The 26,365-nt window shown below is 37.9% G+C and overlaps 1 protein-coding gene across 18 annotated transcripts in view; it reads left to right on the top strand.

Annotated features, from left to right (window-relative positions):
• The window catches only part of ADAM22 (ADAM metallopeptidase domain 22), a 229,731-nt gene that overhangs the window by 12,132 nt on the left and 191,234 nt on the right, over window positions 1-26,365 (top strand). For 16 of the 18 annotated variants that reach the window (XM_033088399.1, XM_033088397.1, XM_033088392.1 and 13 more), the window contains exon 3: window positions 22,281-22,357. The exons of the other annotated variants lie outside the window; for them this stretch is intronic. In XM_033088399.1, coding sequence (XP_032944290.1) covers window positions 22,281-22,357 — 77 coding nt within the window. The remainder of the gene's footprint in view (window positions 1-22,280; window positions 22,358-26,365) is intronic. 18 annotated transcript variants of the gene reach the window in all.

The raw sequence follows: 26,365 nt of genomic DNA, 5'->3' as shown, positions 1-26,365 counted from the left end.
TGATAGAAGGTATCCCCATGACATAGACGGTGATCTTGGGCTGGAACTTGATCATTCATAATCACCATCATTTGTTTACTGCTTAGCACTGTGCCTGATGCATAGTTGGTGCTCAGTAAATATGTATGGTCTGCTTTTGTTTCAATTTTCTGTCTCAAAGATGCAGAAAAAAAGTTCTGTGACCATTTAGGTTATTGATTTTTTTGTTACTTTGATGTATTTCCAATAGTTACAGTATTTTTTCCCTCTGGATTATTAAAATCTTTTTTTGGGATGGGTTCGAAAGGCGAATGGGCCTCCTTCCACATTTATTTCTTATCTCTGATCTTGTTCTTCTTCTCCTCCCCACATGTGTACTTGCTGGCCCGACAGAGCCACCCTATATATGGTATGCCCAGGTTCTGTGAGAGGCCCATCTCTGTGAGCCTCTGAACTGATATAGCTGTCCCTCTTGCCTTAAGTTTGAGACAGGATTTATTAGGAAAGGCCGGGCCTTGATGATAAGGGGAGGGAACATTGGAGAAAGTGGTGGGAACTCAGACAATGACTGGCACACTATTATTCTACCTTATAGAGCCACCATGCTGCTCTTCGCCACTTTAATCACTGTGACAAAATCATTCATGTCAGTTTATGGCCCCTTCTCCCAACAAAAACAAATCCAAGCTGTTTAACCCTTGTGTGTGACTTTATTCACCAAATTTTGCCATTTGTTGCCTGGAGCTGCAATATATATATATATATATCTGTCTTCTGGAAGAGTGACATATAGTATTTTTGATGGCTCTGACATCATATGACATATTTAGCCAAGCAGTTCCCTTGATATTTGTTTTTGGAGTTTTGATTTTTTTTGAATTATAGTTTTGAACTAAGGACAACATTCTTTTTTTTTTCCCCTGAGATAAGTCCCACATGCTTTTTTGTCTAGTATTTTATTTTTATTTTTTCCAATTTTTACTTCCATTTTAGGGATTAACAAGTTAATATAAAGTATTTTATTTCTTATGTGGTAGATATTACCCATATAGTAGTATTACTCCATGAAATCTCCATGCTTCCAAAAGATCTGCACATCTCATTGAAATCAGACAAAAACACCACTAGAGAATAGTCACGTTAGTATATAGAGATCCCAGGGAAGGATGGCTGTCTGAGCTGTTTTCAAGCATTTGTATCTTAGTGAGAATGAGGGATCTGAAAGTAAGTTTAAGATCAGAAAAGAAAATAAGGGCTTGTGGTGAGGAGGATGTTTCATATCAAAATATTAAGATCAAGTAGCTGGGCAGAAAAGTTAACTAGTATAATCTCAGGACAAAATAATTCATATTTTAATTATACAGGTATATATATTTAATTATATATATTTAATTATATAGATAGTTTTTATAAGAGCTTTATTGAAATATGATTTGCATATCAGAATATACCTATTTAACAATAGTGTACAATTCAGTTTATTAGTATATTCAAACAGCTGCAACCATCACCACAGTCAATTTTAAAACATTTCCTTCACCTCAAAAAGAAACCTCACACACATTCCCCACACTCTCTCCTGAACCTACGCCCAACCCCAGCCAACCGCTAATCTGCTTTCTGTCTCTATAGACTTGCCTTTTCTAGACTTTTCATATAAATGGAATCCTTCACTATGTGCTCTTTTGTGACTGGCTTCTTTCACTTTGTATATTTAGGATAATGTTTTCACGGTTCATTCGTGTCATAGCATGTCATTACTTCATTCCTTTTTATTGCTGAATAATATTCTATCATTTATCTATTTATCTTGATGAAAATTTGTGTTGTTTCCACTTTTGGGGAATTATGCATAATGCAGCTATGAACATTTATGTAAAAGTTTTTCTGTGAACATGTGAAAACACACACACCAGAGATCAAAACAGGTTGTGAAACAATACTTTTATCCTTAATACATGCAGCAGTATACGTTTCCTTCTACTCTGTTCTTTGCCGTTTTCTAAAAAAAAAATTCCTGGCCAGTATGCACTAAAGCGATTCCAGAGTCCTCTAATGGATGGTCAGACCTACAGTTTTAAAAACTGTGCTGCAGGGGTTCCTGACAGGTGAGACTAGTACTTAGGAGGCAGTTCTTCCTTTGGGCGACTCTGGTTAAAAAACGTTTTAGAAGCTTGAGTCACCATGTGCCTGCTTGAAGCTTCCAGCCATTAATTTTTGTTGCTTGTACTTTTCCTGGCCACAGGCTTAGTTAGAGACGTCTCTATGGTTGTGGTACTCCCACCTCAGCTGTTAATGTGGCATCAGTGAAATCGACCATGAGAAGATGCTTGGGAAAGTTGCTTTAGGACAACTTTTATTACATTTTTAATTTTAGAAAGCTTACGTTTGAAATAATTTAAACATACAAAAAAGTAGACGGAATAATGTGATAGACGCTCTTACTCTCACCACCCAGAGTCAACAAAATTCAGTTGTTTTGTTTATTTTTTTGAAGACATAAGCATTATAGATTTACTTGATGATGTCCTGCCTTTCCATGTCCCCGTCTCTTTCCAGAGGAAATTATCTTGCAAAGCATTCATCTTTCCTGGCTTTGTTTTCATACTTTTACCTAAATATTTATCCATAAATGATACATATTACTATATATTGTGTGTTTTAAATGTACATGTTTAGTATCATATAGATCCTTTTGCCACTTCTCAACTTTGATTTTCAATCTCTTATGTTGATACGGGTAAAAGAAATGAATTCGTTCTCTTTTATTGCTATCTCGTTCTCCATTTTGTAAACCTACTGTCATTTCTTTATTTATTTTCCCATTAATGGCCTTTATAGATTGCTTCCAGTTTTTTGCTGGTATAAGAGGTGTATGCCATTGACATATCCATGTGCGTGTGTTTCTGTGGGGCATATATTTAGAAGTGAAAGTGTTGATTCTTAGACTTTGTACCTTCTCAGCTTCTCTACAATTGCCGGATCACACAGTGATGTACCGATTTGCATTCTACTGGCAGTGTGAGAATTTCTTCATCATCATTTAGAATCATAAAACTTAAATTCCTAGCAATAGTATGGGTGTCAAGTGGTGTTTAATTATTTTACTTTCCATTTCCCTGATGACTAATGAGATAGAGCACCTTTGGTGATTATATTTCTTCCTCTGAATGGCCTAATTGTATACTTTCCCCATTTTTCTAGGGGGCTATTTGTCTTTTTCTTATTGATTTATAGGCATTTAAAATATTTTATTGTTTCTTTTCTATCATTGGTTATCTCTGTTGTAAATACTTAAAAAAAATCTTGTAGCTTACCTATTCATTGTCATGGTGTCATTTGTTGTAACATTAAAAAATGTTTTTGATCTTATCCATATCGATCCTTTCCTTCCTGATTCTTGGTGTGTTTCTGCATTACTTTACTACCAAAGAATCTACTCTAGTTTTGGAATGGTCTTAATTTTTAGTAAAACAAGTCCCTGGTAAAGTTTTCTTCTCAAAAAAGTATTATAGGGTAGTGATTATGAGTTAGGGACCTGAAATTAGAGTGTATGGATTCAAAGTCCACCTTTGCCACTAGGTAACTGTGTGAACTTGGCACACTTAATTTTTCTAATCCTGAGTTTTTACACCAATAAAATAGCAATAAGAATAAGAACCCAGCTCATATGTTGTTGTGAGATTAAAGGAGGTAGAACATGCAAAGCTTGCAGCTGAGCATTTAGCATATAGAAAGAGCTCAATAAATGTTTGCTTTTTTTTTTTCAGCTCCTGTAATGATTTCTTTGTATAAAACTAGTGTATAGTTTTTTTGTGCACACACATCAGTGGATTTCTCTGACTTCACAAGAGCTGTGATTCACATCAAGTGTTCCAGGAGGTAGAACAATTTGCACCCTGATGCTAATTCTGCGTCCTGGTTTGGTATCCCTGTATTCTTTCTAGGAATTTAGCAAACCAGGTTAGACTTGTTTCTTTTTTTTTTCTCCCCCACCCAATATTATTTCAAACATCAGGTGGGATTTTTTGTTTATTTAAATTGAATGAGTAACCATGCAGCTTTATTACATCTCTGCGTTAGCTAAGACCTCAGCAGTCTGTATCTTGAGTAGGGCTGTTCCAGGTGGGAAGGGAGGAGAGGAAAGGAGAACAGGTCATGAAGAGGTTAAGAGGCAGTGAGGTAAGAGGTTGGACAATAGTTCCCAAACTAGACTGAGTGTTAGAATCTATATTTTTAACTGGATTAAAGGATGAGATGCTCTATTTTAATAGCTTGTTTTAGTTTCCTTTTTAAAAAACATGTTTTATCTGCAGAACTTCAAAATGCAAAAATCAGAAGGAACAGACATTTGAGGAAGAAAAGGCTCCCAAAATTTTATAGAAGATACCAATTATTATAACAAAGTTCATTCCTCTTCTGTGGAAACTAAGATCGCCTTGCATTTGAAATGTATTTATGACAACCATATTCATTTTAAATATAATTTTCACAACAAGTTGAGCTATACTTTGAGTATGATAAAATTCACTCTTTTAAAATATACACTGCAGTGGTTTTTAATACAGCTTTCAATAAAACGTCTAGTCATTCTGAATTCTCCATTTTTCTCTTTCTGTTATACTCTTTACTTTTTATCATTCTATTGTTTTTGTCTCATTGTAAACTAGTTGTCATCATAACTTCCTTTCCTCAGCTTCTTGTTTAGATAACTCTGTGCCCAGCATTAGATGTAGCCTTCAGCTCAATGGAAGAACTTCCACTTTCTTGCAATAGATTCTCATATTTAATAAATATTTTAACACTTAATCAATCAACCATGTGTTCCTGAATCTCCAACAGTTTTCAACAAGCAGCCTTTCCAAAATCTGTCATTCCAAAGTGGTTTGTGTTATTTCTCTTTTTCAGGAAATAATTAGGTTAGAAGAAGTCCGTATGCTTTTGTTTTAGCATCATATGCTCACGGCAGAAAGTGTTGAAGAAGAGAGGAGCTCCAAGTGCAGATATTTATCATTGCTGGGGGCATTAGTGGAGTGTCTGTGTGTCTGTGTGGAGAGTCTTCACAGGACATCCCATCTCCATAGGGCCATTGGTTCAATTTAGTCCTCACATTTCACTTGATGGAAGAAACAGCTACACTTGTTCTGCACCTTCTGGCCCTTGTACCGTTGGGTATTTTAGTTATGTTTGAGTTATTCATCATGCCTTTTTATAGCTCCTGTACTCTGCAGCGTGTTTTCACTAGAACTAGAGGTTCTTGATTTCTCTTTTTGTCATCCTGTCTTTGAATAATGAGGGAACCGAGAAGATTGCAAATATTTAATAGACTTTGATTCTTGTTCCTTTTCTTATGAAGTTTAAACTTCCCAGTTTTACAATTAAAATTTTTCCATTGGTTCTTTTATTTTTCAGATTAAGCTTCAACAACTATTTTGGGGGTGACACTGTGTGTGTGTGTGTGTGTGTGTGTGTGTGTGGTGGAAGTATTTCCTGTGATTTGATTTGTGAACTGATATTTTTTTAATTCACTCTCTCCACAGGTATTTAATGAGGGCCTACAATGTGGCAGGCACTGTCCTGGGCCCTTGGGATATATCAATGAATTAAAAAAGACAACCCTTTTCTTTCTTCATGGACTTATATTCTAATAGACAAAAACAGAATACATTATATATCATATTAGAAGGTGGTGAGTACTATGGAGAAAAAAGAAAAAGTATAGCAAAATCATGAGCATTGGAAGTACAAGGTTGCGGGATGAGGAGAGCATAGGTTATAATTTTTAATAGGGTGGTCCATTAGGCCTCACAGAGAAGGTGACATGGGGAAACTCCTTGAGGGAAGTGGGGAGTGAGCCAGGCAGCTATCTGAGGAGGAGCATTCCAGGACTTGAGAACAGCCAGTACAATGACTCCAAGGCTAGAGCTTGTTTATCAAGTATGAGTAACAAGGCTAGTATTCCAAAGACAGGTGTCAGAAGGTCTCACTGAAAACTGTACTGGGGGAAATATTTGGAATTATCTATGTCTCTGGCAGTGTTTTCAGTTTCATTTTGTGTTCTCAAAGGATTGTATTATCTCACCAAAGAAGACCAGACAGATTTTCTCTGTGGTGGCTGAATGTAATCCACCCCCAGCCCCACCCCCACACACAACATAATGCATTTGGATTCTTCTGTGCAAGACTGAATTACTTCCGTGCATTTAAATGTACTTCTCTTTTATGTTTAGTGCATACATGGCTATGGGTCACTCTTTTTGCAGGATGTTTTATCCCGTGTGGTGGTAGATAATTTTAATGCTAGCCTGCCATAAAGCTTACTAAGTAGCAAATCATTTCTACTGTGCCTAACAGATGAGAGGCATACTTCCAAGTCCTCCTTAAACATATCCTGTTTCACAAATGGAGGAAATAGGCCTAAATTGCATTAAGAGAGTTTTGTTAGCTATTTAAGAGGGAAAATAAGATGATTCAGCATTGGGAGAGACTTCAAATAGGGGTTGATGAACTGTCTCAAGAGCTTATAAGATAGCCTCAACAGTTATTTTTTTTAAAGTGGTTTTGAGTAGATGCTGTTTCCTCACAGTTGGGGAATGAATCACATAACTCACTAAGGTTCCCTAAAGCTCAAACTTCTATGCTTCTCCCTCTGACCTATGGATAATACATACCGCGGGTGCCATTTTGTGCCAAAAAAAAATGTGTACAAGTGGACACTTTGGTCAACATTGCTCAAGCAGTAGTTTGCCGTAATCAGAAGTGTCTGGATGGTGATGGTAACCACTTTGAGCACCTCTTGCAATTGTAGAAGTCAAACGTGACTTGTATTCATCTTTTGTTATCGGTATATATTGAGTATTACAATTTTAATAGGTTTTTCCTTTCTTAAAATGTGTATACATTTTTTTGGCAACTTCTGTATTTCAAGTCGTGTAGCCAAAGGACTACCAAACTGACTAACACATGTTGGTTGAATAAAATGAGCACAGGAACACAGGTTAGACATTTTTAAGGAGAGTCAGTGAAATGCATATGCTGATAACAGTTATACTCTACATAAATCATAGAGTTTATAACTAGTGCTTATAACTACTAGAGAAATAACAAAGAAAGCAGCCTTTATTATGATTATATTCCTGAAGACTTATTTCCTATTTTTCCGAATTTGCAAAATAACTTTTGTTCATATTATTGTCAGATAATAGTTGTCACATTTATTGTACATTTGTAAGTGAGCGCAAACTTTGTGCCAAGCATGGTGCTAAGTGCTGGGAATACAGAGGCACAGAGGTAAGAGTGACGGATGATGTACCTGTAAGACGTGGACCTTAAAGAGAGAGTGAAAGAGGAATTGTCATATGGAAGTGAAAAGGGAGAAGCAAGAAGCATTCTGACTACTGGATGTAGCCCAAAATTCTATTCACACATGTCAGACTTTTGCTGACCATGTGACAATAATGAATAGCACTGATGGACATAAACTGTTCTGTGCACTTTACACATAGTCAGTCTTCCTGGCAATCCTCAGAGGTTGGTACTATTGTTCCATTTACTGAATGGAGAAACTTGAGGCAAAGAAAGATTAAATAACTGGCCCAAGATCATTCAGTTTGGGAAGGGATGGAGGTAGAATTGGAAATAGGGAATTTGGTTTTAGGATCTGGAGTTTTTAGCCACTACCCTTTACAGCTTTTCACAAGTAGCTGTTCACAGTTTTAAAACAGAAGGAGCACTGTTTTTTTTAAGATTTTTATTGGGGAAGGGGAACAGGACTTTATTGGGGAACAGTGTGTACTTCCGGGGCTTTTCCAAGTCAAGTTGTTGTCCTTTCAATCTTAGTTGTGGGGGGCGCAGCTCAGCTCCAGGTCCAGTTGCCGTTGTTAGTTGCAGGGGGCGCAGCCCACCATCCCTTGCGGGAGTTGAACTGGCAATCTTGTGGTTGAGAGGATGCGCTCCAACCAACTGAGCCATCAGGGAGCTCAGTGGCAGCTCAGCTCAAGGCACCGTGTTCAATCTTAGTTGCAGGGAGCGCAGCCCACCATCACTTTCAGGGGTCGAGGAATCAAACCGGCAACCTTGTGGTTGAGAGCCCACGCTCCAACCAACTGAGCCATCCGGGAGCTCATCGGCAGCTCAGCTCAAGGTGCTGTGTTCAATCTTAGTTGCAGGGAGCAGAACCCACCATCCCTTGCGGGAGTGGAGGAATCGAACCTGCAACCTTGCGTTTGAGAGCCCACTGGCCCATATGGGAATCGAACTGGCAGCCTTCGGCATTAGGAGCACGGAGCTCCAACCACCTGAGCCACTGGGCCGGCCCCTGGAACACTCTTTAGGACAAAAGAGTTTAGCACTGGATTATGTTACTGTCATGTACAGTAGTAACGTGTCTTTCCAGCCAATAGAAATGTGTGGGCAGAGACTGTGTCTTCCTCAGAGACTGCTGTGGCTCTCACGGGAGCGGTGCTTGGTGGTGTCCTGGAGATGGCAGAGCATGCAGGGAAGGACAGAGAAGGACAAAGAAGGCCGCAGTGACAGTCTGATGAGGATGCTGATCCTGGGAATGTTTTAGTCAGGAGACTTTGCCAGGAGGCAGCTTCCAAGAAGCTCAGTAGGGGGAGAGCAGAGCAACTACCCGCACACTTCTCAGAAGTGAATGAATTCTCCTAGGACATCATTTAATAAATTGATGGACAAGTGAACTCCATGTTACTTCAAAGTATTCATTTGCTTCAGAGTGACAGGAAGTAAAAACAAACTATCATAAAACGGACAGAAAGAATGACTGTGCACAGCCATTTTCCTTTGTACAAGAGAATCAAGATGTCTTGTAGGAAGGAATCCTTTCTTGAACCCAGCATGTCAGAGTCATGCAGGACTCATTAAACTGCTCTAATTTGCCCCCAGTGGAAGCAAAACCTAAAGAGTTTAGTCTGTTCAGCTTTTTGTCAAAACACATGAACAGCATAGAGACCTGGGGAATGGATGGATTAGTGGAAACAGTTCAGTGTCCCTGCGTGCATGCTCTTTTGTTAAAGCTGAGAGTTTAAGCTGAGGGAGGAATGGATGGCTGTCATCTCGCTGGTGGCCCCCAAGCTCTGCCATCCTGCCCAAACGAGGTCATGGTTCCTTGTGATTCTATGTGCTTATCCATTCTGTTTCTGACACCGAGTGGGTCAAGTTCCATCAGCCTTTGACATGAAATTGTTTCTGTCAAGAGCTGAGTCATGCCAGTGAAGAAAAGAGCGGTGAGACTAGGGCTTTTATTTCCTTTTTATATTCAGACACAAAGTCATAAAAAATAGAAGTTTCCAAAGTTATGTTGTAGTTTTTTTCTTGTATGACGGTATATTTCGGGGCTAAGGGACAGTCTACATTCGATTCTGACTTTATGTCACTAGACGCCTTTAGCTTGTCCCAGGTCTAGAAGATCCTTCAGCGATGATCTTTTCCATCTCCCTCTTTTAGGGCAGCAGTTATTCCTTCTATTCCGCCTTTCAGAATGCTGGGAGTCCACCCCAGCACTACAGTTAGCTTGTTTCAAATAGTAATGGTTTTCCAAGTTATAGTTTGCTTCCAGCTTTCCTTGCCATAATGTGTACACGCTATGCACATGCACGTGTAAGCCTTACTGGATGTGAAATGGATAATGTGACTTGATTTGTTTAGTTTTTGTGTTTCTCCTTATAATAGTATCTCTTAGAATTTCCTGCTTTCAGAGATTATTCATAGTCAATGTATTTTTAAAAGGCATTTTTTTTTCACTTTAATAGGGAAAGTGCTTCATGGTAAGGATCAGGTGACAGATTGGTCTATTTATTGCCTGGGCTAATAGTGACTAGCACCAATAAATGGTAGAAGTGTAAGTAAAAGTAATTCCTAGAGGTTCTTTCATTACTCTTGTTACCAAGCAAGCACTCAACTGCCCCACGTGCATAATGCCAATACTATGACATCAACTTTTGAGAAAAGAAAAGGCTTTATTCTGAGGTCCACCAGCAAGGAGACAGGAGAAAAGGCTCAAATCTGTCTCCATGACCCAGGGCTTAGGGTAGAATTTAAGTGTTTAGGGAAAGAAGGGCTGGTATGTGGAAGCGCTGGCAGGGCAGGTTTCAATTGGAGGGCTTTGGAATTTGTCCATTTATGGTGAAATACAGTAGTGGGCTTCAGCACCAGATCTTCTTGGACAGCGGACCCTTTGTTTCTGAAAGGATTCCTGTGATAAGTTCCGCTCAAGTCCCAGCTCTTTGATTCTGTAGTGGCTGGGTGGGGGTGGGGGTAGGAATGGAGGTGGGGATGGGTGAGGGAGACAGTACTTTGGTTCTGGGTGTTATTTGGTGTGAAAATTCTCTCCTCTGAGTATGCTTCCACTGCATTACCTGTGGTTTTGTTCTGTTGTCTCTGAAAATCGATTCAGTATCTGGTTAGAAATAGGGTAAGACCAATTTGAGCTAGTTCTGCGTTATACTCGTATCCAACAGAATAATTTCATTGTTTTGCTACCTCTTAGATTTTTCCTGGTAACCTGTTTGAAAAATTGTGCTCATTCAATTTCTTGAGATTCAGATGTTTTTGAAGTCAATATCCCGGAAAGACTATAGACCAGATACATATAATGCAGCACATATAACAAAGTTTTCTTGTTGTGTATTTGGTTTGCTCGCAAACATGCATCATGAATGGAGTTCTTTCAATTTTCCTGTAATTTAATGGTAAGGAGTTACCCTTCAAAGCAGCTTGGAGACATCAGCTGGTGATATGTGGAAGACCATCAGTTTAAGAATTTGGGGAGGCAGATTCATGTCATCTCTGTAGCAGATTCTTGCTATGTTATAGCCTATATGTGCATGAAAGATTTCATGGTTATGAGCCATCATTTCAGCAGAGATGGCTAGTAATCTATTCTCTCTCTCTCTCTCTCTCTCTCTCTCTCTCTCTCTCTCTCTCTCTCTCTCTCACACACACACACACACACACACACTTCCCTTCCTTCCCGTCATAATTGTGGTAATGAAGATAACTAGTTTGTTCTTCCTACTAATCTTTATTCTAGCGACTTGGGAAAGAAAACAACAACAAAAAGAAGTACTTTTGCAGGGGTTCATGTCCCTTAGATTCTCTCATTTTGTGTCCTAATGAAGAAAGCCTTTGGTGGGTAACTGTCATCCTACAGGTGAAAAAGCGTCTTTTGAATATTCTTGACATTAGAGACTTACTGCATTTTTTCTTTCTTTTTCTTTTAAGCAGGAGATTTGTTCTTGCAATGTTTTACTTAGATTATTCTTTGACTGTGTTCTTGGAAAATTTTTGGACAAATGAGATAGCAAGGAAGGAATCTGGTCCTTTTAAAGTTTTATATATATATATATATATTTAATACAATATATATATGCATATATATTATATGTGTGAGCAGAAAGTCTTCTAGAATTATGTAGTTTTAGCCTTTAGTTCTAGGAGAGAAAAACACCTTTTTACCTATGTAAATTAGTGTATCAAAGGAAATTCTATGGAATTCTTATCGTATGTGCCAGCTATTCATTATGGGATTTTATTCAGTGATATTTCTGATTTTTCTTTCTTCAAACATTTGGAGCTGGCCCTTTAGTGGCAGTGAGCCTTAAATGTCATATCTAATATCTATGTAAGGGAGATGAAATTAGGCAAGCAGGCAAAAAAAAATCCATTGACATAACAGAGCTGGGTGAAGTGAATCTTGATGTGAAGAACTCACCATTTTTATTTTTATCCATTGGACTTGGCCTGTTTCTGATTTTGTCTCCAGGAAAGACTGTGACCCGGTGGCAGGGACAGCCCTTATTTCCAGGCCTGCTTTTAAAATGATCTCATTTAGAGCTGAACTGACTACTTATTCACTTGAGCTAAACTGTTTACTCTTTTTCTCTCCTCGCCTCTTTTTATCTGTCTTAATATTAGCTTTCAATAGTTATATTATTTCTTTGCAACAAGATTTTTTATATTCTTTTGACCATAAACAAAACGTATTTTTCCCATATCATTCTATAATTAATACTATTTTCAGTTCATATATAGGAAAAAACAAGATGAAGCATAGAAAGTTTTAGTAACTCCACTTCAAATCATATATCAAATCCATAGTGGGGCCTGGAAGAGCTCTAAATCTTTCCCTAAGCCTTCCTTGCATTAAGGAAGAGTATCAGTTTCCCAGAGCTGATTTATCTCAGGGACTTTGTCTGCTGATTTTGTTGCATCCAAATGTTGGGGTTCCTTGCACTCAGATTTAATTACAGCTCAATATGACTACATATTGTATTGTTCTTAGGCTACTAAAGATCTTAAAGTCTTTGACTTTCAGGATGATGTGAGTAAGCGTTTTCCTGTTCAGGCCTTAAATTGAAGGCCTAGTAATGGGAGGTTAATGTCTAAGATGATGGAGAGACTGATTTATCAGAAGATAGCTGGAGCATAAATAGCTAATGAGGCTGCCTGACTTCCTGAATGGAGATGAAAAAATTGGAGCCGGTACCAGTGTCAGCACAGTTTCTCTGCCTCCAGCTTGTTGGAGCAGGGGCACCTGGAGAGCAGGGCCCTCTGCCACCAGGATATCATAGAATCTAGGGCTTTCTGTGCCATCAGAACTGGACAATAAGTAAGGCAAATTCAGGGAATGCCTGTCAAAAGCTCATCTAAGGAAAGCCTTTTTTTTGTTTTTTGTTTTTTTGTTTTTTGGTGTGTGGTATATTTGGCTTCACCTGGGGGGTTCCTGGGTACTGAGATTTCCACCATATAATCTCTGTATTTGGGTAATACACCCTAAAATAAGGGCATGTCCACACCAATTAAACATGTTTACATTATGTTTACATCAATTATAAAAATTTTCACATCAAATAAAGTCAATAACAAGAACTGGAATTTAAATTAGAGAGCAAGTTCAACTAGAAGAGAATTCCACGGGACTTGGTTATACGTTAGACTCACATGAGTAGCTCTTTAGAAAAATACCATGGGAATTCCAATGTATTGCTCCTTTTCTTTCCTTAATTAGAAAAAAAAAGTGTGTTGAGAGTCTACCGTGTGTGAGGCTGTAGGGTGAAGTGGTAAAGTGCTTGTAGAGATGTTTCTGAAAACCTATAGTCCCTCCCTTGATTTATGAGGGGAGGCCGCCATATGGAATTCCTTTTTCTTCCTTTTCTTCCTTTTTTTTTTAAAAAACTTTTTAAATTTTTATTTATTTGGTTGACCACAGCCACAAAATTCAGGCAGTAAATTGTCAAAATGACATAGACTTTTTTTGCAAGAAATTTGTGGGAATTCAATAAGTATGAGATCATTACTTTTCAGAGTTAAACAAATGTTGTCATAAATTGTGAAGGGAAGGGAAGGGAGCTACTGTTTATTATTGAGCATCTATTGTCTCCAAGGCCTTTACATGCATTTCCTATTATTTTCAGGATAAAAGAGTACATTTCTTACATTGGTTTAGAATAATGGTGGCCTCCAGCTCTGCCCCCTCCCCTGCCTGCAGCCCCTGCTGAAGCTGTGCATTCCACGGAATGTACTACAGGGATGGGGACAACAGCAGGCTATGACGTTTACTTCCAGAGGGGCAGTCTGTTCTGGTTCCCTGTCATCACCCTTTCCTTTGGCTTTTACACGTGGGTTGTCTTCTGGCCTCAGAGAATTCCTTATCAGAGCCTAGAGCCCTTGGGCTCCTTCACTCAGTACTTGGTGGAACCATCATGCCACCCTCCTACACAATGGGTATTGGCTTGCCTGGCTGAATCACGTGGGAGAGTCATTTTAGGCCACGGTACTGTGCAAGTCTAAAGGTATCATGAATGGTGGGGCCCCACTACAGTGGTTCCTACAGACTTTCCTCTTTGGGATAGCTTCTCTCTCCATCTTGCTTGCTTACCGACCAAAATGCCAAAAACCAACTTAGAGAAGACATCCAAAAGTTTCTTTACACTGTGACATCTAATCTCACCTTTTTGAAGGGGTACTGTGTTTACTCCATCTTTCTACTTTCTAGAAAGTTAAGACCCTCTAGTTATTCATTATTTTATATGCTTTGGTAGAGCTTGAGTAGATAATAGGAAAAGATTTCAGCTTTCCAATGCTGCAGACTAACCTGTTTGGCAGAGGGCTGCCAGCTACCTTCTTGAGATCCTTGGCCATTTGGTGCTCTCTCCTTATCATCTGGTTTAAGCCATGTACTAAATTTGCTTGTTGGCGTGCCTTTGCTCCCGCCTTCTGACTAAAACACCTTATCCTTTTCACGACTATCTTAGCTCTCCTTTCTCTAAAATTTTTCCAGCTTTCTGGACCATGATGGCGTGGTGATATGTCCACTACACATTAATTCCACACAAATTTATTAGCACCTGTGAGGCATGATCTTATCCTCTCAAATTTCTTTTTTTTTTCACACTGCCAAGGAAGATAAGGCTGAGCAGTTACATAGAGGCACAAAGGACATGTTGACACCCAGCAGGAGAGGACTGAGGAATGCCTTCCCTGACCCTGCCAGTCAGAGTGATCTTCCCTCCACGTGGTCCCTGAGACACAATGCTCTGTAGTGTGCAGGGGTCTGGTCACTCCGACAAGTCAGGGTCACGTCTCAGACAGCTTTACTTTTCCTCTAGCACCTGTCCCAATGCCTTACACACAGGTGTTCTCTCAGTGTTTGTTGAACACAGGAGGGAAACTCTGATTTCACTTTCTAGTATCAGTCCAATTTTTATGTGAAAACTGGAGAACCCATTCAGTGTACCCTCATCTCAAAGGGAAGCAGAGGACTGTCCTTGACTAGTAGTAGTACCACCTTTCTGTGGGTCCCCTGGTGAGAAACCTGTATCTTTTTCATACTTTATTCTTAGTCCCATTCTGTAGACTCTGTAGATGTCTCCCTCCAGCTCTGTCTTACTGCAACCCAGACATTCCTGTTCTGGAGATTCTAGTCCATAGGTGAGCCAGCTAGTTACTACCTGTCCCGTTCACCTCATTATACCTTATTAGTACTGATGGGTTGGGGCAGGTGGTTCATGGACTCTGTCCCCTGACCCTGGTAGAATGACTGTCACCTCCAGGAACCATGAGGGCTCCTTTCCTGGAGGACCACTTGCTTGTTCTCTAGGGACTAGACCTATTTTCCTTTCCATGATGCAGCAAACATTTATGAGAAACAACTCCCTTCCCCCAAAAAGAAGTCCCAAGAAAAAGCACAATCCTGAAAGATTATGGATTATAATTGTTTCTGGTGGAGATTAATTTCTACAAATAAATCTCAGTCGTTCTCTGTTTCTCTTCTAGGGAAAAAAAAAAAAGAATAGTGATTCGAAACCCTTGACTCCTGAGAATCACATGGGTAGCTCTTTAAAAAATATTAATGCCCAGCGTCTACTCCAGACTAAATGAATCAGAATCTTTGAGTTTGAGGCCCAAGCCCTGGTATTTCTTAACAAGCTTCCTGAGCAAGGCTAATGTGCAGCCAGGATTGAGAACCACTGGTGTAGAAATTCTTTGGCATCTGTACTTGTGCCTGTTTTCCTATAATAGATGCCTCATTTTCTGCCTCAGGAATACAACATTTCTTACATGCTGGGCTGTTTCCCATTTTTGTGCCTTTGTTGGTCCTTTTGCCTGGAGCACTTCTCCCTGCGTTGTTGTCTGAGGAGCACCTCCTCTACTCTCTGTAACCCTACAGTCAGAAGGCAGCCCTTTATACTGCACATATGTCTATTATTGGACTTTTAAATATTCTGTGATGATTTGTTTAGTAGCTCCCCTTTTTAACTGTGAGTTTTCTGGATGCAAGAACTGTGTCTAACTCTTCTTTGTATCCCCAGGGCCTGATATGTCTCCTCGGAGGTATGGTCAGCACTCCACAAAGGTTGAATGAACTGCCACGTACACTTTAGTAATCACAATAAATCTACAAAGTGTGAATGTTACTTTTGCTCTTTTAGAGCTGAAGATGCTCATTTCAGAGACATTGAACAATTTGTCCTACTTTGTTCCATTAATAAATGGAAGACCCAGAATTCAAACCCAGTTCTGCTTGACTTTAAAGACTGCTGTTTTGTTTTGTTTCATTTTGTTTTAAAATGTCCTGCTGCCAGATACTGGTTCTTGTAATACTAAATGCAGAAGGTTGGATTTTTAAGAACAGTTTGGTTGAAGATAATGTTCAAATTAATGCATTAATGCAATATGTGATACAGCTTATGAAAACTATTGACGTGATTGAGTTGACCAGATGGAGGGGTTTTTAACATAAGAGGAGAAAAATTTGACATAAAATCATAGATACAGACATATGAATAAAAAAACACTATTTTTCTTACATGTATCATGCTAATGCATGTATTAAGTAAAACTATTGGGTAGAATTCTCTGTTAACAAATGCCATTGTAATACAGTTCTGCTTCATGAAATTAGTTCCATATCTTAACTAACTAGCCAAGGGAAAACTATCTTACTGATGTGGCCACAACAAATTCTAGAATGAGGAATCTTAATGTTAATACATAATGTAGTATCAGTCTCTGTGAGCTCTTTTGTCAGTAGTTCACATAAGACAGTGGACCAATTGCAGTGAGTTTATGGTGATTTTCAGTTGGCCTTTTCTGATATAGAAAAGGATGGCACACACGCACACACATACAATTTGGTGTTTTGTTTTTTATTGAACTCAAGGTATTAGGCATCAGAAACTACACTTATATTTTTTCAAAACTAAGTTGAAGCAATCAAGTGGCAAAGAAGTATTTAGGATGCAGAATAGCTAAAGATTCTGTTACATGCATTAAAGACTTTTTAAAATAATGTTCATTACTTTCACAATTATTGTGTTGCACAATACCATTTGACTGCCAATACTCCCACCCTTTGGTATTTATTGATTGATTCATTATTCAAGTTGGGTTAATTAAAACCCAAATTACCATGTCTTTCTCCTTGTGTCAAAGTTCTGATTCTACCGTAAACGTTTTAGTGTCAACTTCGCTTTAAAAAAATGGTTATGAATAAGGCAGTCTTGAAAAGCTCATTTGTATTCGCTCTTTGGGATATGTAGATTGGCCCAGGTTCACTGGCTCTAAGAGAAGTGAGGAGAAAAAGATAGGCTGCCAAGAAGCAAAATGCACAAGGAGCAGGAGGGTTATGTTAACTTCACATTTAAATTTCAGCTATTGCCCATGAATAATAAATAGGCCTCAATCTGCTGATTGTACCAGGTTCTTCTGGTCCTAAAATTCTGTGATTAATTTTTGAAATTAAAATTATCCTTATGTAATTATATTGTTTTCTTGCCGTCTGGATAGTTATTTTATATTTTTGCATTTTTCTCTCTCAATCTTTTGTTTCACAGCTGCTATAAATCTCAGTCTTACTACTTGTCTCAATCCTAAACACACACACACCACACACACACACACACACTTTACCATACCCCCGTCATTTTTTTTCCTTTGAAGATGGATGTCCATGTATATTTTAAACCATACTTCTCAATTTCTAAGTTTGTAATTGGCCTTAGAACATGTACTCTGTGTCTGGTATGGTAATGTTATTGACTTTTCTGATGAAAACAGTTCTAAAGATTATTTTTCATCATTGGATTTTCTTTTCATATGCTCTGAAAAGGCATTTTCATGACTCTGAAAATGCTCTTATTATAACAATTACTCGTCAGAATCCAATAAAACCTGCAAGCATCTCTGAGTTGCAGAATGAAAGCAAGGATGAAGCCTGATTGGAAAAGGCCTTCCTGGAGGTGAAATGCTTGCTCTGCTTCTCAGTAGTGTGACCTTGGAAATGACATTTACCTGCACTGACCTCATTTTCCTTTTTTTGTAAAATAAGGACATTGTATTCTATGAACTCTAGGGGTTCTCTCAGTATTATTCTATGATACTGAAGGGTTTGATTAACAGTTTTTAAAATCACAAATCATATATAGTCATTGAAAGAATGTGGTTCTGCAAAATTATATTTTTCAAATATCTCTGAGAGCCATTACTAGCTTTTCCTCTTCAAATTAAAGTTAATAACTATTAGAGATTTTCTTTGGCAATATATATTAGGCATCCCTCTTCCAAAAAAAAAAAAAAAAGGAAAATCCTGATAATATTATACTAGCTCTGTCTTCTCAAACATTTCCCTTTCCTTTGAACTAAAAAGGCAAAGCCTAAGATTAACCTTCTGAGAGCCAGCCTGTCTCACTTTGATGGCATTGAATAATAAGCTAGATTGTTAATATAGCATGAATTCAGTGTCATTCTACTTAATTTATTATTTCTGCAAGATAGCCTAAAGAAGTAAACATGTTTCTTTTCTTTGGCCTGCTTGTTAAATCAGACATATGGGGAAGGTAGGTTCCTGAATGGTAGAAGACCACACAGAAGGTGAGGAAACCATGCTAATGTTTATTTAATGATCACCACTGCCAGTTTGGTTTGGCTGGGAAGTCCTGTGTTTGATCCTTGTGCCTTCATGGGAGTCCGTCCTAATGTTGTGAATGCCTTGGTTATAATCAAGCCGTGGAGGAAAGTGAGATTGAACACTGGTGAAATTAACTCTTCACTGGAGCTACTTTTGTGAGTGTTCAAGAACAGTGCTAGTGGTGCTGTATTAGTTCCCCATTGCTGCTCTAACCCATGACTACGAACTTAATGTCATAAAAACAACAAAAATTACTGTTCTTACAGTTCTGGATATCAGAAGCGCATGATGGGTCTTAAAGGCTAAAATGAAGGTGTTGGCAGGGCTGTGCTCCTTCTGGAGACTAGGAGAGAATCGTACTTTGTTTTTTCTGGTTCCTAGAGCCTGACAGCGTTCCTTGGCATGTTGCCTTTTCCTCAGGTCCTTCTATTCTCTATTTCCATCACCACATCTCCTCTGATTCTGACCTTTATAAGACTCTGGTTTTATAAGTACCTTTGTGATTAGATTGGACTCATCTGGATAATCCAGGATGATCTCTTCATCTCAAGGTCCTTAATTTAATCACACCTGCAAAATTCCTTTTGCCATGTAAAGCAACCTGTTGATAGGTTCTGAGGATTAGAGTGGGGGTTGTTATTCTGTCTGCCACAGATCCCTTCTAGTCATTCAGGTCATCACTTAGATAGCCTCTCCTCAGAGAAGCTTCTAGGACCACCTAGAATCCCATTTACCTTGGTCATCTGTTTACCCTCTTTTTATTAAATCTGAGAATAGTATATATATTTTTTAAATTTATTTTTCATTTAATTGTTTATTTTCTGTTGTTTTATTTGTCACTTCCTGTCTCCCTCCACTAGACGATAAGCTCCACTAGAGCAGAAACATGGTCAGTCTCCTTTACCACCTTGTCCACAAATCAAAATAGTGCCCTGCCCTTGGTAGACTCTCAGAAGATGTTTGTTGAGTGAATCAATATGTATACAATCTAAGGAAGCCTTCTTTACATTAAAACTATATTAATACACTCCTATTACTATTACAATCAATAATGCAAACATTTTTTTACTAAACAGCAGTTAAACATGCTGTCAATAGACTATCTTTTGAATTTACGTAATGGGTTTCTCCTTGGGACATGGATGAGATCGATAAAATTAAATACCAAATGTAAAATGAAGCTGCAGGCAAGAGAAAATATAAGAATTAGATAGAATTAATGCAGAGTAAATGTCTTGCTAAAAAGAATGGTAATGTTATTATTTTGACCCTGTAATCATGATACCATGATGAATAGGATGTGGCCTCTGCCCTGTTCACTGCAACAAAGGCAGAGAAAGAATGGAGGAGAGAAGTTCATTTTAATTGAGACATCAATTCTGAGAAGCAGAGCTTTCCTCAGGCTGTTCCCAAAATATGGTAGTCAGCACTTCAGGGAATGCAAAGAGCTTTTAGACAAAAGGAAAGACATTATCCATTGTCACAACATTAAGAACAACCCTGATGGAAAGACTGCATTTTATTAGCAGGTAATTTATAGTTGTTGCATTGTTGTTCATTTATGCATCCAGGTGATTGATGAAACAAACCTTCAACTGAGTCAGTCAGTCAGGAAATATTTATTGAGTGCCTGGTGTTAGTCACTACTGAGGCTGTGATATCAAACTGAATGGTATTGAGAAAGATGCTGGAAAGATTGGGAAGACTGTGGAAGAGGAGTGTTTGGACTGAACTCTGTCCCTTCCAAAATCTGTATGTTGAAGCCCTATCTGCTAATGTGACTGTATTTGGAGATGGGGCTTTTAAGGAGGTAATTCAGGTTAAATGAGGTCATAAGTGTGGGTCCTAATCCTATATGACTAATGTCCTTATAAGAAGAGAGGGAGAGAGATTAGATAGATAGATAGATAGATAGATAGATAGATAGATAGATAGATAGATAGATAGATATACAAGGGATGCACTTGCATAGGAAAAAGGCCATGTGAAGACACAATGGGAAGGTGGCTGTCTGCAAGCCATGGAGAAAGGCCCCAGGAGAAATCAAATCTGCCACCACCTTGATCTTGGACTTCCAGCCTCTAGGGCTATGCGGAACTAAATTTCTATTGTGTAAGCCGCCTAGTTTGTGATACTTCCTTATGGCAGCCCTGGCAGACTGACACAAGGAGGAACTTGATAAGTCTTGAAGGATGGATAAGGCCATTTCTGGGAAATGGCATGGATGAAGATCACTACCCAAGGCCCTGGTTTGGGAAAGCACTCATCGGAAGTGATGAGTGAAAGTTACGGAAAAAATTTGGAACACACGTAGCTTGTTGGATTAAAGAGCAAAAGAAAGAACTGAGTGTGAATGGGGTGTGGGTGGGTCCTTAGAGACTTGGGTGCCATTATGTCTGGGGTGGAGAAGGTGATTTTGGACGATCTTGATACCCGGGGAGAGAAAGTTTGTATTTGATAGAGCAGAAAATCTGGTGCTTACATTTGGGATTTTGGTAAGGAGTCAGTTTTAGAAAGATCAGGGAGGATATGATCAGCAGCAGATATGGAAATGAAGAGTAAGGTGTGCCTCCAAGAACTCTCATAAAAATAAAAAAAAAAGCCAGAGTTTGGTGATAGCCAGGGCATTATTGGAAGGAGTGAAGAGTTAAAGTGGAACCGGTAATGAGGCGGAGAGGCATCCAGATAGTTCATCCCTGGGATTTCATGAGGACTAGAATATGTTTGCAGTTGACGTATTGCATTCTCCCACACCCCGGTGCTTTAAAATACCTTAAAATAGAAGAGCTATCCTTTCCTTCAAAACAGCTGTATTATTATTAGTTAAGTGCTCTCCTTTCACCTAATACCATAAGCTTACTTATGTGTGAAAATCCCAGGGGCGGTTCAGGTGCCCTTTACGCCCCACAGAATCCTGGGATGTTCCTTCCTAAGATGTGAGCTGGTTCTCAGGAAACAGCAGCACCTTCTGCCTCACACGCGGCATAAATACAGTTGCTCAGATGGTTTTTACTCTAAAATAGTGTTTGTTCGTTTTTCCTTGATGTAGGAATAATACATGTTTCCTTTAGAAATTTTGGATATTATAGAAACATATAAACAAAAATTCCAAGTAATTCAGTCCTGCTGTTTAGATTAGTTACTAGTAATATTTGGGGAGTCAAACAGAATGAACAGTTGTGCTTCCTCCTTTTTTTCAGTTAATACATATGATTCTTCAATATGTTTATATTCCATGATTGGTAACACTATATTTTTTTAGTTTAGAGTCCCTTGTGATTTTTCTCTTGAAAGTTCCAAGAATGGCATGGGAAATAGTGATTTTTATTTTCCCAAGAAAATTTTGATAGGTGATATTTGCAATAGATGGATGGTCCGAAGTTCAATTTTGCTCTTAGGGAGATGTGGAAACCTCTATGAAATTACGTTTAGTAAATTAGAGCTGAAATATTTTTAAAGTATATATTGGAGAGAGGATAAAAAGGTTTTTTTTAGGTCATATTCACCGCATTATTTTACTCTTGAATTGAACAAATTTGCTCTTTTTCTTTTTACTGTACAAAGCTTAATTTTAAAGGAGCCAGTTATTTAATGTAGGAGAAATGAAGTGCAGTCTTAGTGCAAATAAAATGTTTAGCACTTGAGGTTAAAACAGAAAGGTAGACACTTGCCCTCCTTGATTAGATGGTGCTTTACTTCCAATTGGTGAGTGCTTGGCTTCTAAGAAAGTGTAAATTTTGCTTTGTTTTCTCCATTTTGAATTGGTTTTCTAATTTATGATGTTATAAGCCATTTTCAAGGGATCATGAGAAATGCTTATTGTCTGATCGCTATGGTTGAATAACCAATACTTTTTATCTGTTTGATATTGCAGTTGACTCATGTTGATCAGGCAAGCTTCCAGGTTGATGCCTTTGGAACATCGTTTATTCTCGATGTCGTGCTAAACCAGTAAGTTTGTTGAGCTGCACTCACTTTTGTCAGATACACGTTGAATCCACTTTCCTATCCTTCTGTAAAGTTTTGTTTTCTTACTATATTTTACTTCATCTTCCTATATCAGTTAAATACTACATTGAAAACTATTATGTCTATTGATATAATATCTGTTATATCTATTTTAAGGTATAAAGTCTGGCAAATAACAAGAAATGGATATCCGTTTGAAATTGAATAGCTGTAACAGATTTAACAATGTAAAGTGGAGGGCAGGACTTATTCCGATATTTTATATAAGAATATATGTGACCTAAGTTCCTATATAAAATTATAAAAATAATACTTTGGTCGTTAACGTATCTTTCTTAAGAACAGCAGAAAAGAGAAAGTTACCCTTTTGCTTAGTTATTCAGAGGACTGGCTGCATGATATGTGATTGCTTCGATACGGGAGTTGATTTCTGTGAGGTTTAGGGTACTGAGGTTATTCTTTAAATACAGTATAATGTTGGAAATTGTATTTTGTCTACCTAGAATTTTAGGTTTGGGATAACAGAATTTTAGGTTTGGAAGTAGCTTTTGATAGTCACTGGATTTAATCTCTTTCCTTTGGGTAAGTATAGTACTGGACATTTAGTTGTCCATTCACTTTTTTTAAAAAGCATTTGTATCCTACTTCTTATCATAAGCAGGTGGGAAGGGACCAGGACTCTGCCAGCTGTGTTTCTTTTCTGAACTGAGCAGCACTGGCCCACAGCTTAGCTGAATTCAGCTATGCAGCAGCTCAGGAAGAAAACTCAAGGCCAGAAGGATGGAAATGTAGACCGAGAATGAGAACTAGAGCCTAAGTTGTCTACACTGGACTGGGGAACCAGGGAGATGGAAGACTATGAGTTAATAAAAAAAAGGATATTAGAAGCAGAACTTAGAGCTGTGCTATCTGGATAAGTAGCTACCAGCCTCTTGTGGCTGTTTAAATTTCAATGAATTCATTTAAATAAAATTTAAGGTTTTATTTTTCATTTGCACTAGCCACATTTTCAATGTTTGATAGGCACGTGTGGCTCGTGGTTATCTTACTGGACAAGGCAGGGCATTTTCCTCATTGCAGAAAGTTCTGCTGGATCGTGCCGGTTTAGAGATTTCTTTGGGGAATGGGCACATCTGAACTGTTAGATTACTGAGCTAGGTTCGTCAGTCTTCAGGAGAATTTATTTCTTCCTTTTAGATTTCAGTCCATGTTCAATGTACTAATTTAATTAATTTTATTATTATCGTAATTTTCATGGAATTTTTAATGAAATTTGTGATAATGCCATTTTTGCATTAATGTTTAAGCCATGTATTAGTTTATTTTTTTAATTCAGCTGTTCACAGGTACATTTTTGTAAGTAGTTCTTGCCTTTCCCCACATTTTTGTAGTTCACAAACAAATACTGAAAAGCATTGTGTTAGATGGAAATTGACTATTTGGATGATCCAACAATGGGAGTTGTTTCTTCTTAGATTTTAAAAGTGTAACATAAATTATATTTCTATTATGCTCATTAAAATACAGTTTATTTCTTTTTAAAAATAATTAATGGCTTAGAACATATATAATTAAATATTTTACACCACGCTGAGTTTTTTAACCTAATTTCATAGGGCATGAATAAGATTGTGTTAATATGATCTGTATCTTATATTCCTGGTAGATGTAAATGCCCTAAAATTTACATGTTTTTTAATGCAATAACTATAACGTTTTATTTATTTTTTAATTATTTTATTGTTTTTATTTTTTATGATTCTTTTTTATTTTAAGATTTTTATTAAAATATATCTAACATACAAAATTATATTAATTGCAGGGTACACCATCATTATTCAACATTTATATACCTAAAGAGGTGATCACCATAAGTGCAGCAACCATCTGATACTGTACCATGCTGTCACAATATTATTGACTATATTCTCTGTGCTAAACATAACATCCCATGACTTAGTTTTATACTTGGAAATTTGAACCCCTTCACCTTTACCCCCTTTTTAAAATTTTCAATTTCAGTTGACATTCAATATTATTTTATATTAATTTCAGGTGTACAGCATAGTAGTTAGACATTTATGTAATTTAAGAAGTGATCCGCCTGACCAGTCTAGTACTCACCTGGCACCATACCTAGTTATTACCATATCATTGACTATACTCCCTGTGCTTTACTTTACATCCCTATGACTATTTTGTAACTATTAGTTTGTACTTCTCAATCCCAAATCCCTTCACCTTTTTCACACTGCCCCCAGCTGTCTCCTATCTATCACCTCAACAAATCTAGTGCCCATCTGACACCATATGGAGTCATTACAATACTATTGACTGTATTCCTTATGCTTATACCCTACATCCCTGTGATTACTACGTAACAACCAACTATCAGTTTGTACTTCTTAATCCCTTTCCCTTTTTCACTCACCCCCAACTCCCCTCCCATCTGGCAACTGTCAATATGTTCTCTGTATCTGTGATTTTGTTTCTGTTTTCTTTGTTTATTTTGTTTTTTAGATTCCACATATAAATGAAATCACATTGCATCTGTCTTTCTCTGTCTGACACTCCACTCAGCACGATACCCTCCAGGTCCATCCATGCCACTGCGGATGGCAAGAACCCATTTCCTCCCATGGCTGAGCAATATCCCATTGTGTATAGGTACCACTTCCTCTTTACCCATTCTTTCATCACCGGATACCCAGGCTGCCTCCACATCTTGGCCATTGTAAACAATGCTGCAGTGAACATATGGGTGCACACGTCCCCTCAAAGTAGTATTTTGGTTTCTTCGGATAAATACCCAGAAGTGGGATTACTGGGTCCTTCTTTGTTTCTTGTTATAGCCTATGTTTTAAAGTCTATAATGTCTGGTATAAGTATTGCTATCTCAGCTTCCATTAGCATGAAGTATCTTTTCCTCATCCTTTTGCTTTCAGTCTGTGTGTGTCTTCAATCTGAAGTGAGTCTCTTGTAGGAACTAAATATAAGGATCTTGTTTTCTTATCCATTTGCCCTCTGATGTCTTTTGATTGGAATATTTAATACATTTACATTTAAAGTAATTGTTGATAGATATGTAGTTATTACCATTTTATTCATATTTTTCATCTTTTTTTTTCTTTTTTTCTTCGTCTTAAGGAAGTTCCTTTAAGATTCCTTGTAATACTGGTTTGGTGGTGATGAACTTCTTTAGCTTTTTCTTATCTAGGAAGCTTTTCATCTGTCCTTCGATTATAAATGATAGATTTGCTGTGTAGCGTAATCTTGGTTGTAGGTCCTTGGTTTTCATCACTTTTCAGGAATATTTCCTGCCAATCCCTTCTGGTCTGCAAAGTTTCTGTTGAGAAATCAGCAGATTGTCTTATGGGAGCTCCCTTATAGTTTACTAGTTACCTTTCTCCTGCTGCTTTTAGGATTCTTTCTTTGTTTTTAATCTTTGCCATTCTATTTATAATGTGTCTTATTGTGGGCCTGTTTGGGTTTGTCTTGTTTGGGACTCTCTGTGCTTTCTGAACTTGTATATCTATTTCCTTTACCAGGTTAGGAAAGTTTTCAGTCATTATTTCTTCAATTAGTTCTCAATTCCTGCTTTCTCTCTTTTCCTTCTGTTACTCCTACGATGAAAATGTTGTTACACTTGATGTTGTCTCAGAGGTCTCTTAAACTATCTTCACTTTTTTGGATTCTTTTTTCTTTTTGCTGCTCTGATTGGGTGTTTTCTGCAACCCTGTCTTCCAAATCACTGATTCAATCCTCTGCTTTATTTAGTCTGCTGGTGATTCTTTCTAATGCATTCTTCATTTCAGCTATTGTATTCTTCACTTCTGACTGGTTCTTTTTTATGGTTTTTATGTCCTTTTTTATGCTGGTTATCTCTTTGTTGAAGTTCTCACTAAGTTCCTTGAGCACCCTTATAATCATTGTTTTGAACTCTGTATCTGGTAGGTTGCTTGCCATCATTTGGTTTAGTTCTGTTTCTGG

The sequence above is a fragment of the Rhinolophus ferrumequinum genome, chromosome 20 (assembly GCF_004115265.2).
Source record: "Rhinolophus ferrumequinum isolate MPI-CBG mRhiFer1 chromosome 20, mRhiFer1_v1.p, whole genome shotgun sequence".
In the NCBI taxonomy this organism is placed as follows: Eukaryota; Metazoa; Chordata; class Mammalia; order Chiroptera; family Rhinolophidae; genus Rhinolophus; species Rhinolophus ferrumequinum.
Note: the sequence above shows the minus strand (reverse complement) of the source record. Positions and strands in the feature narration are given on the sequence as shown.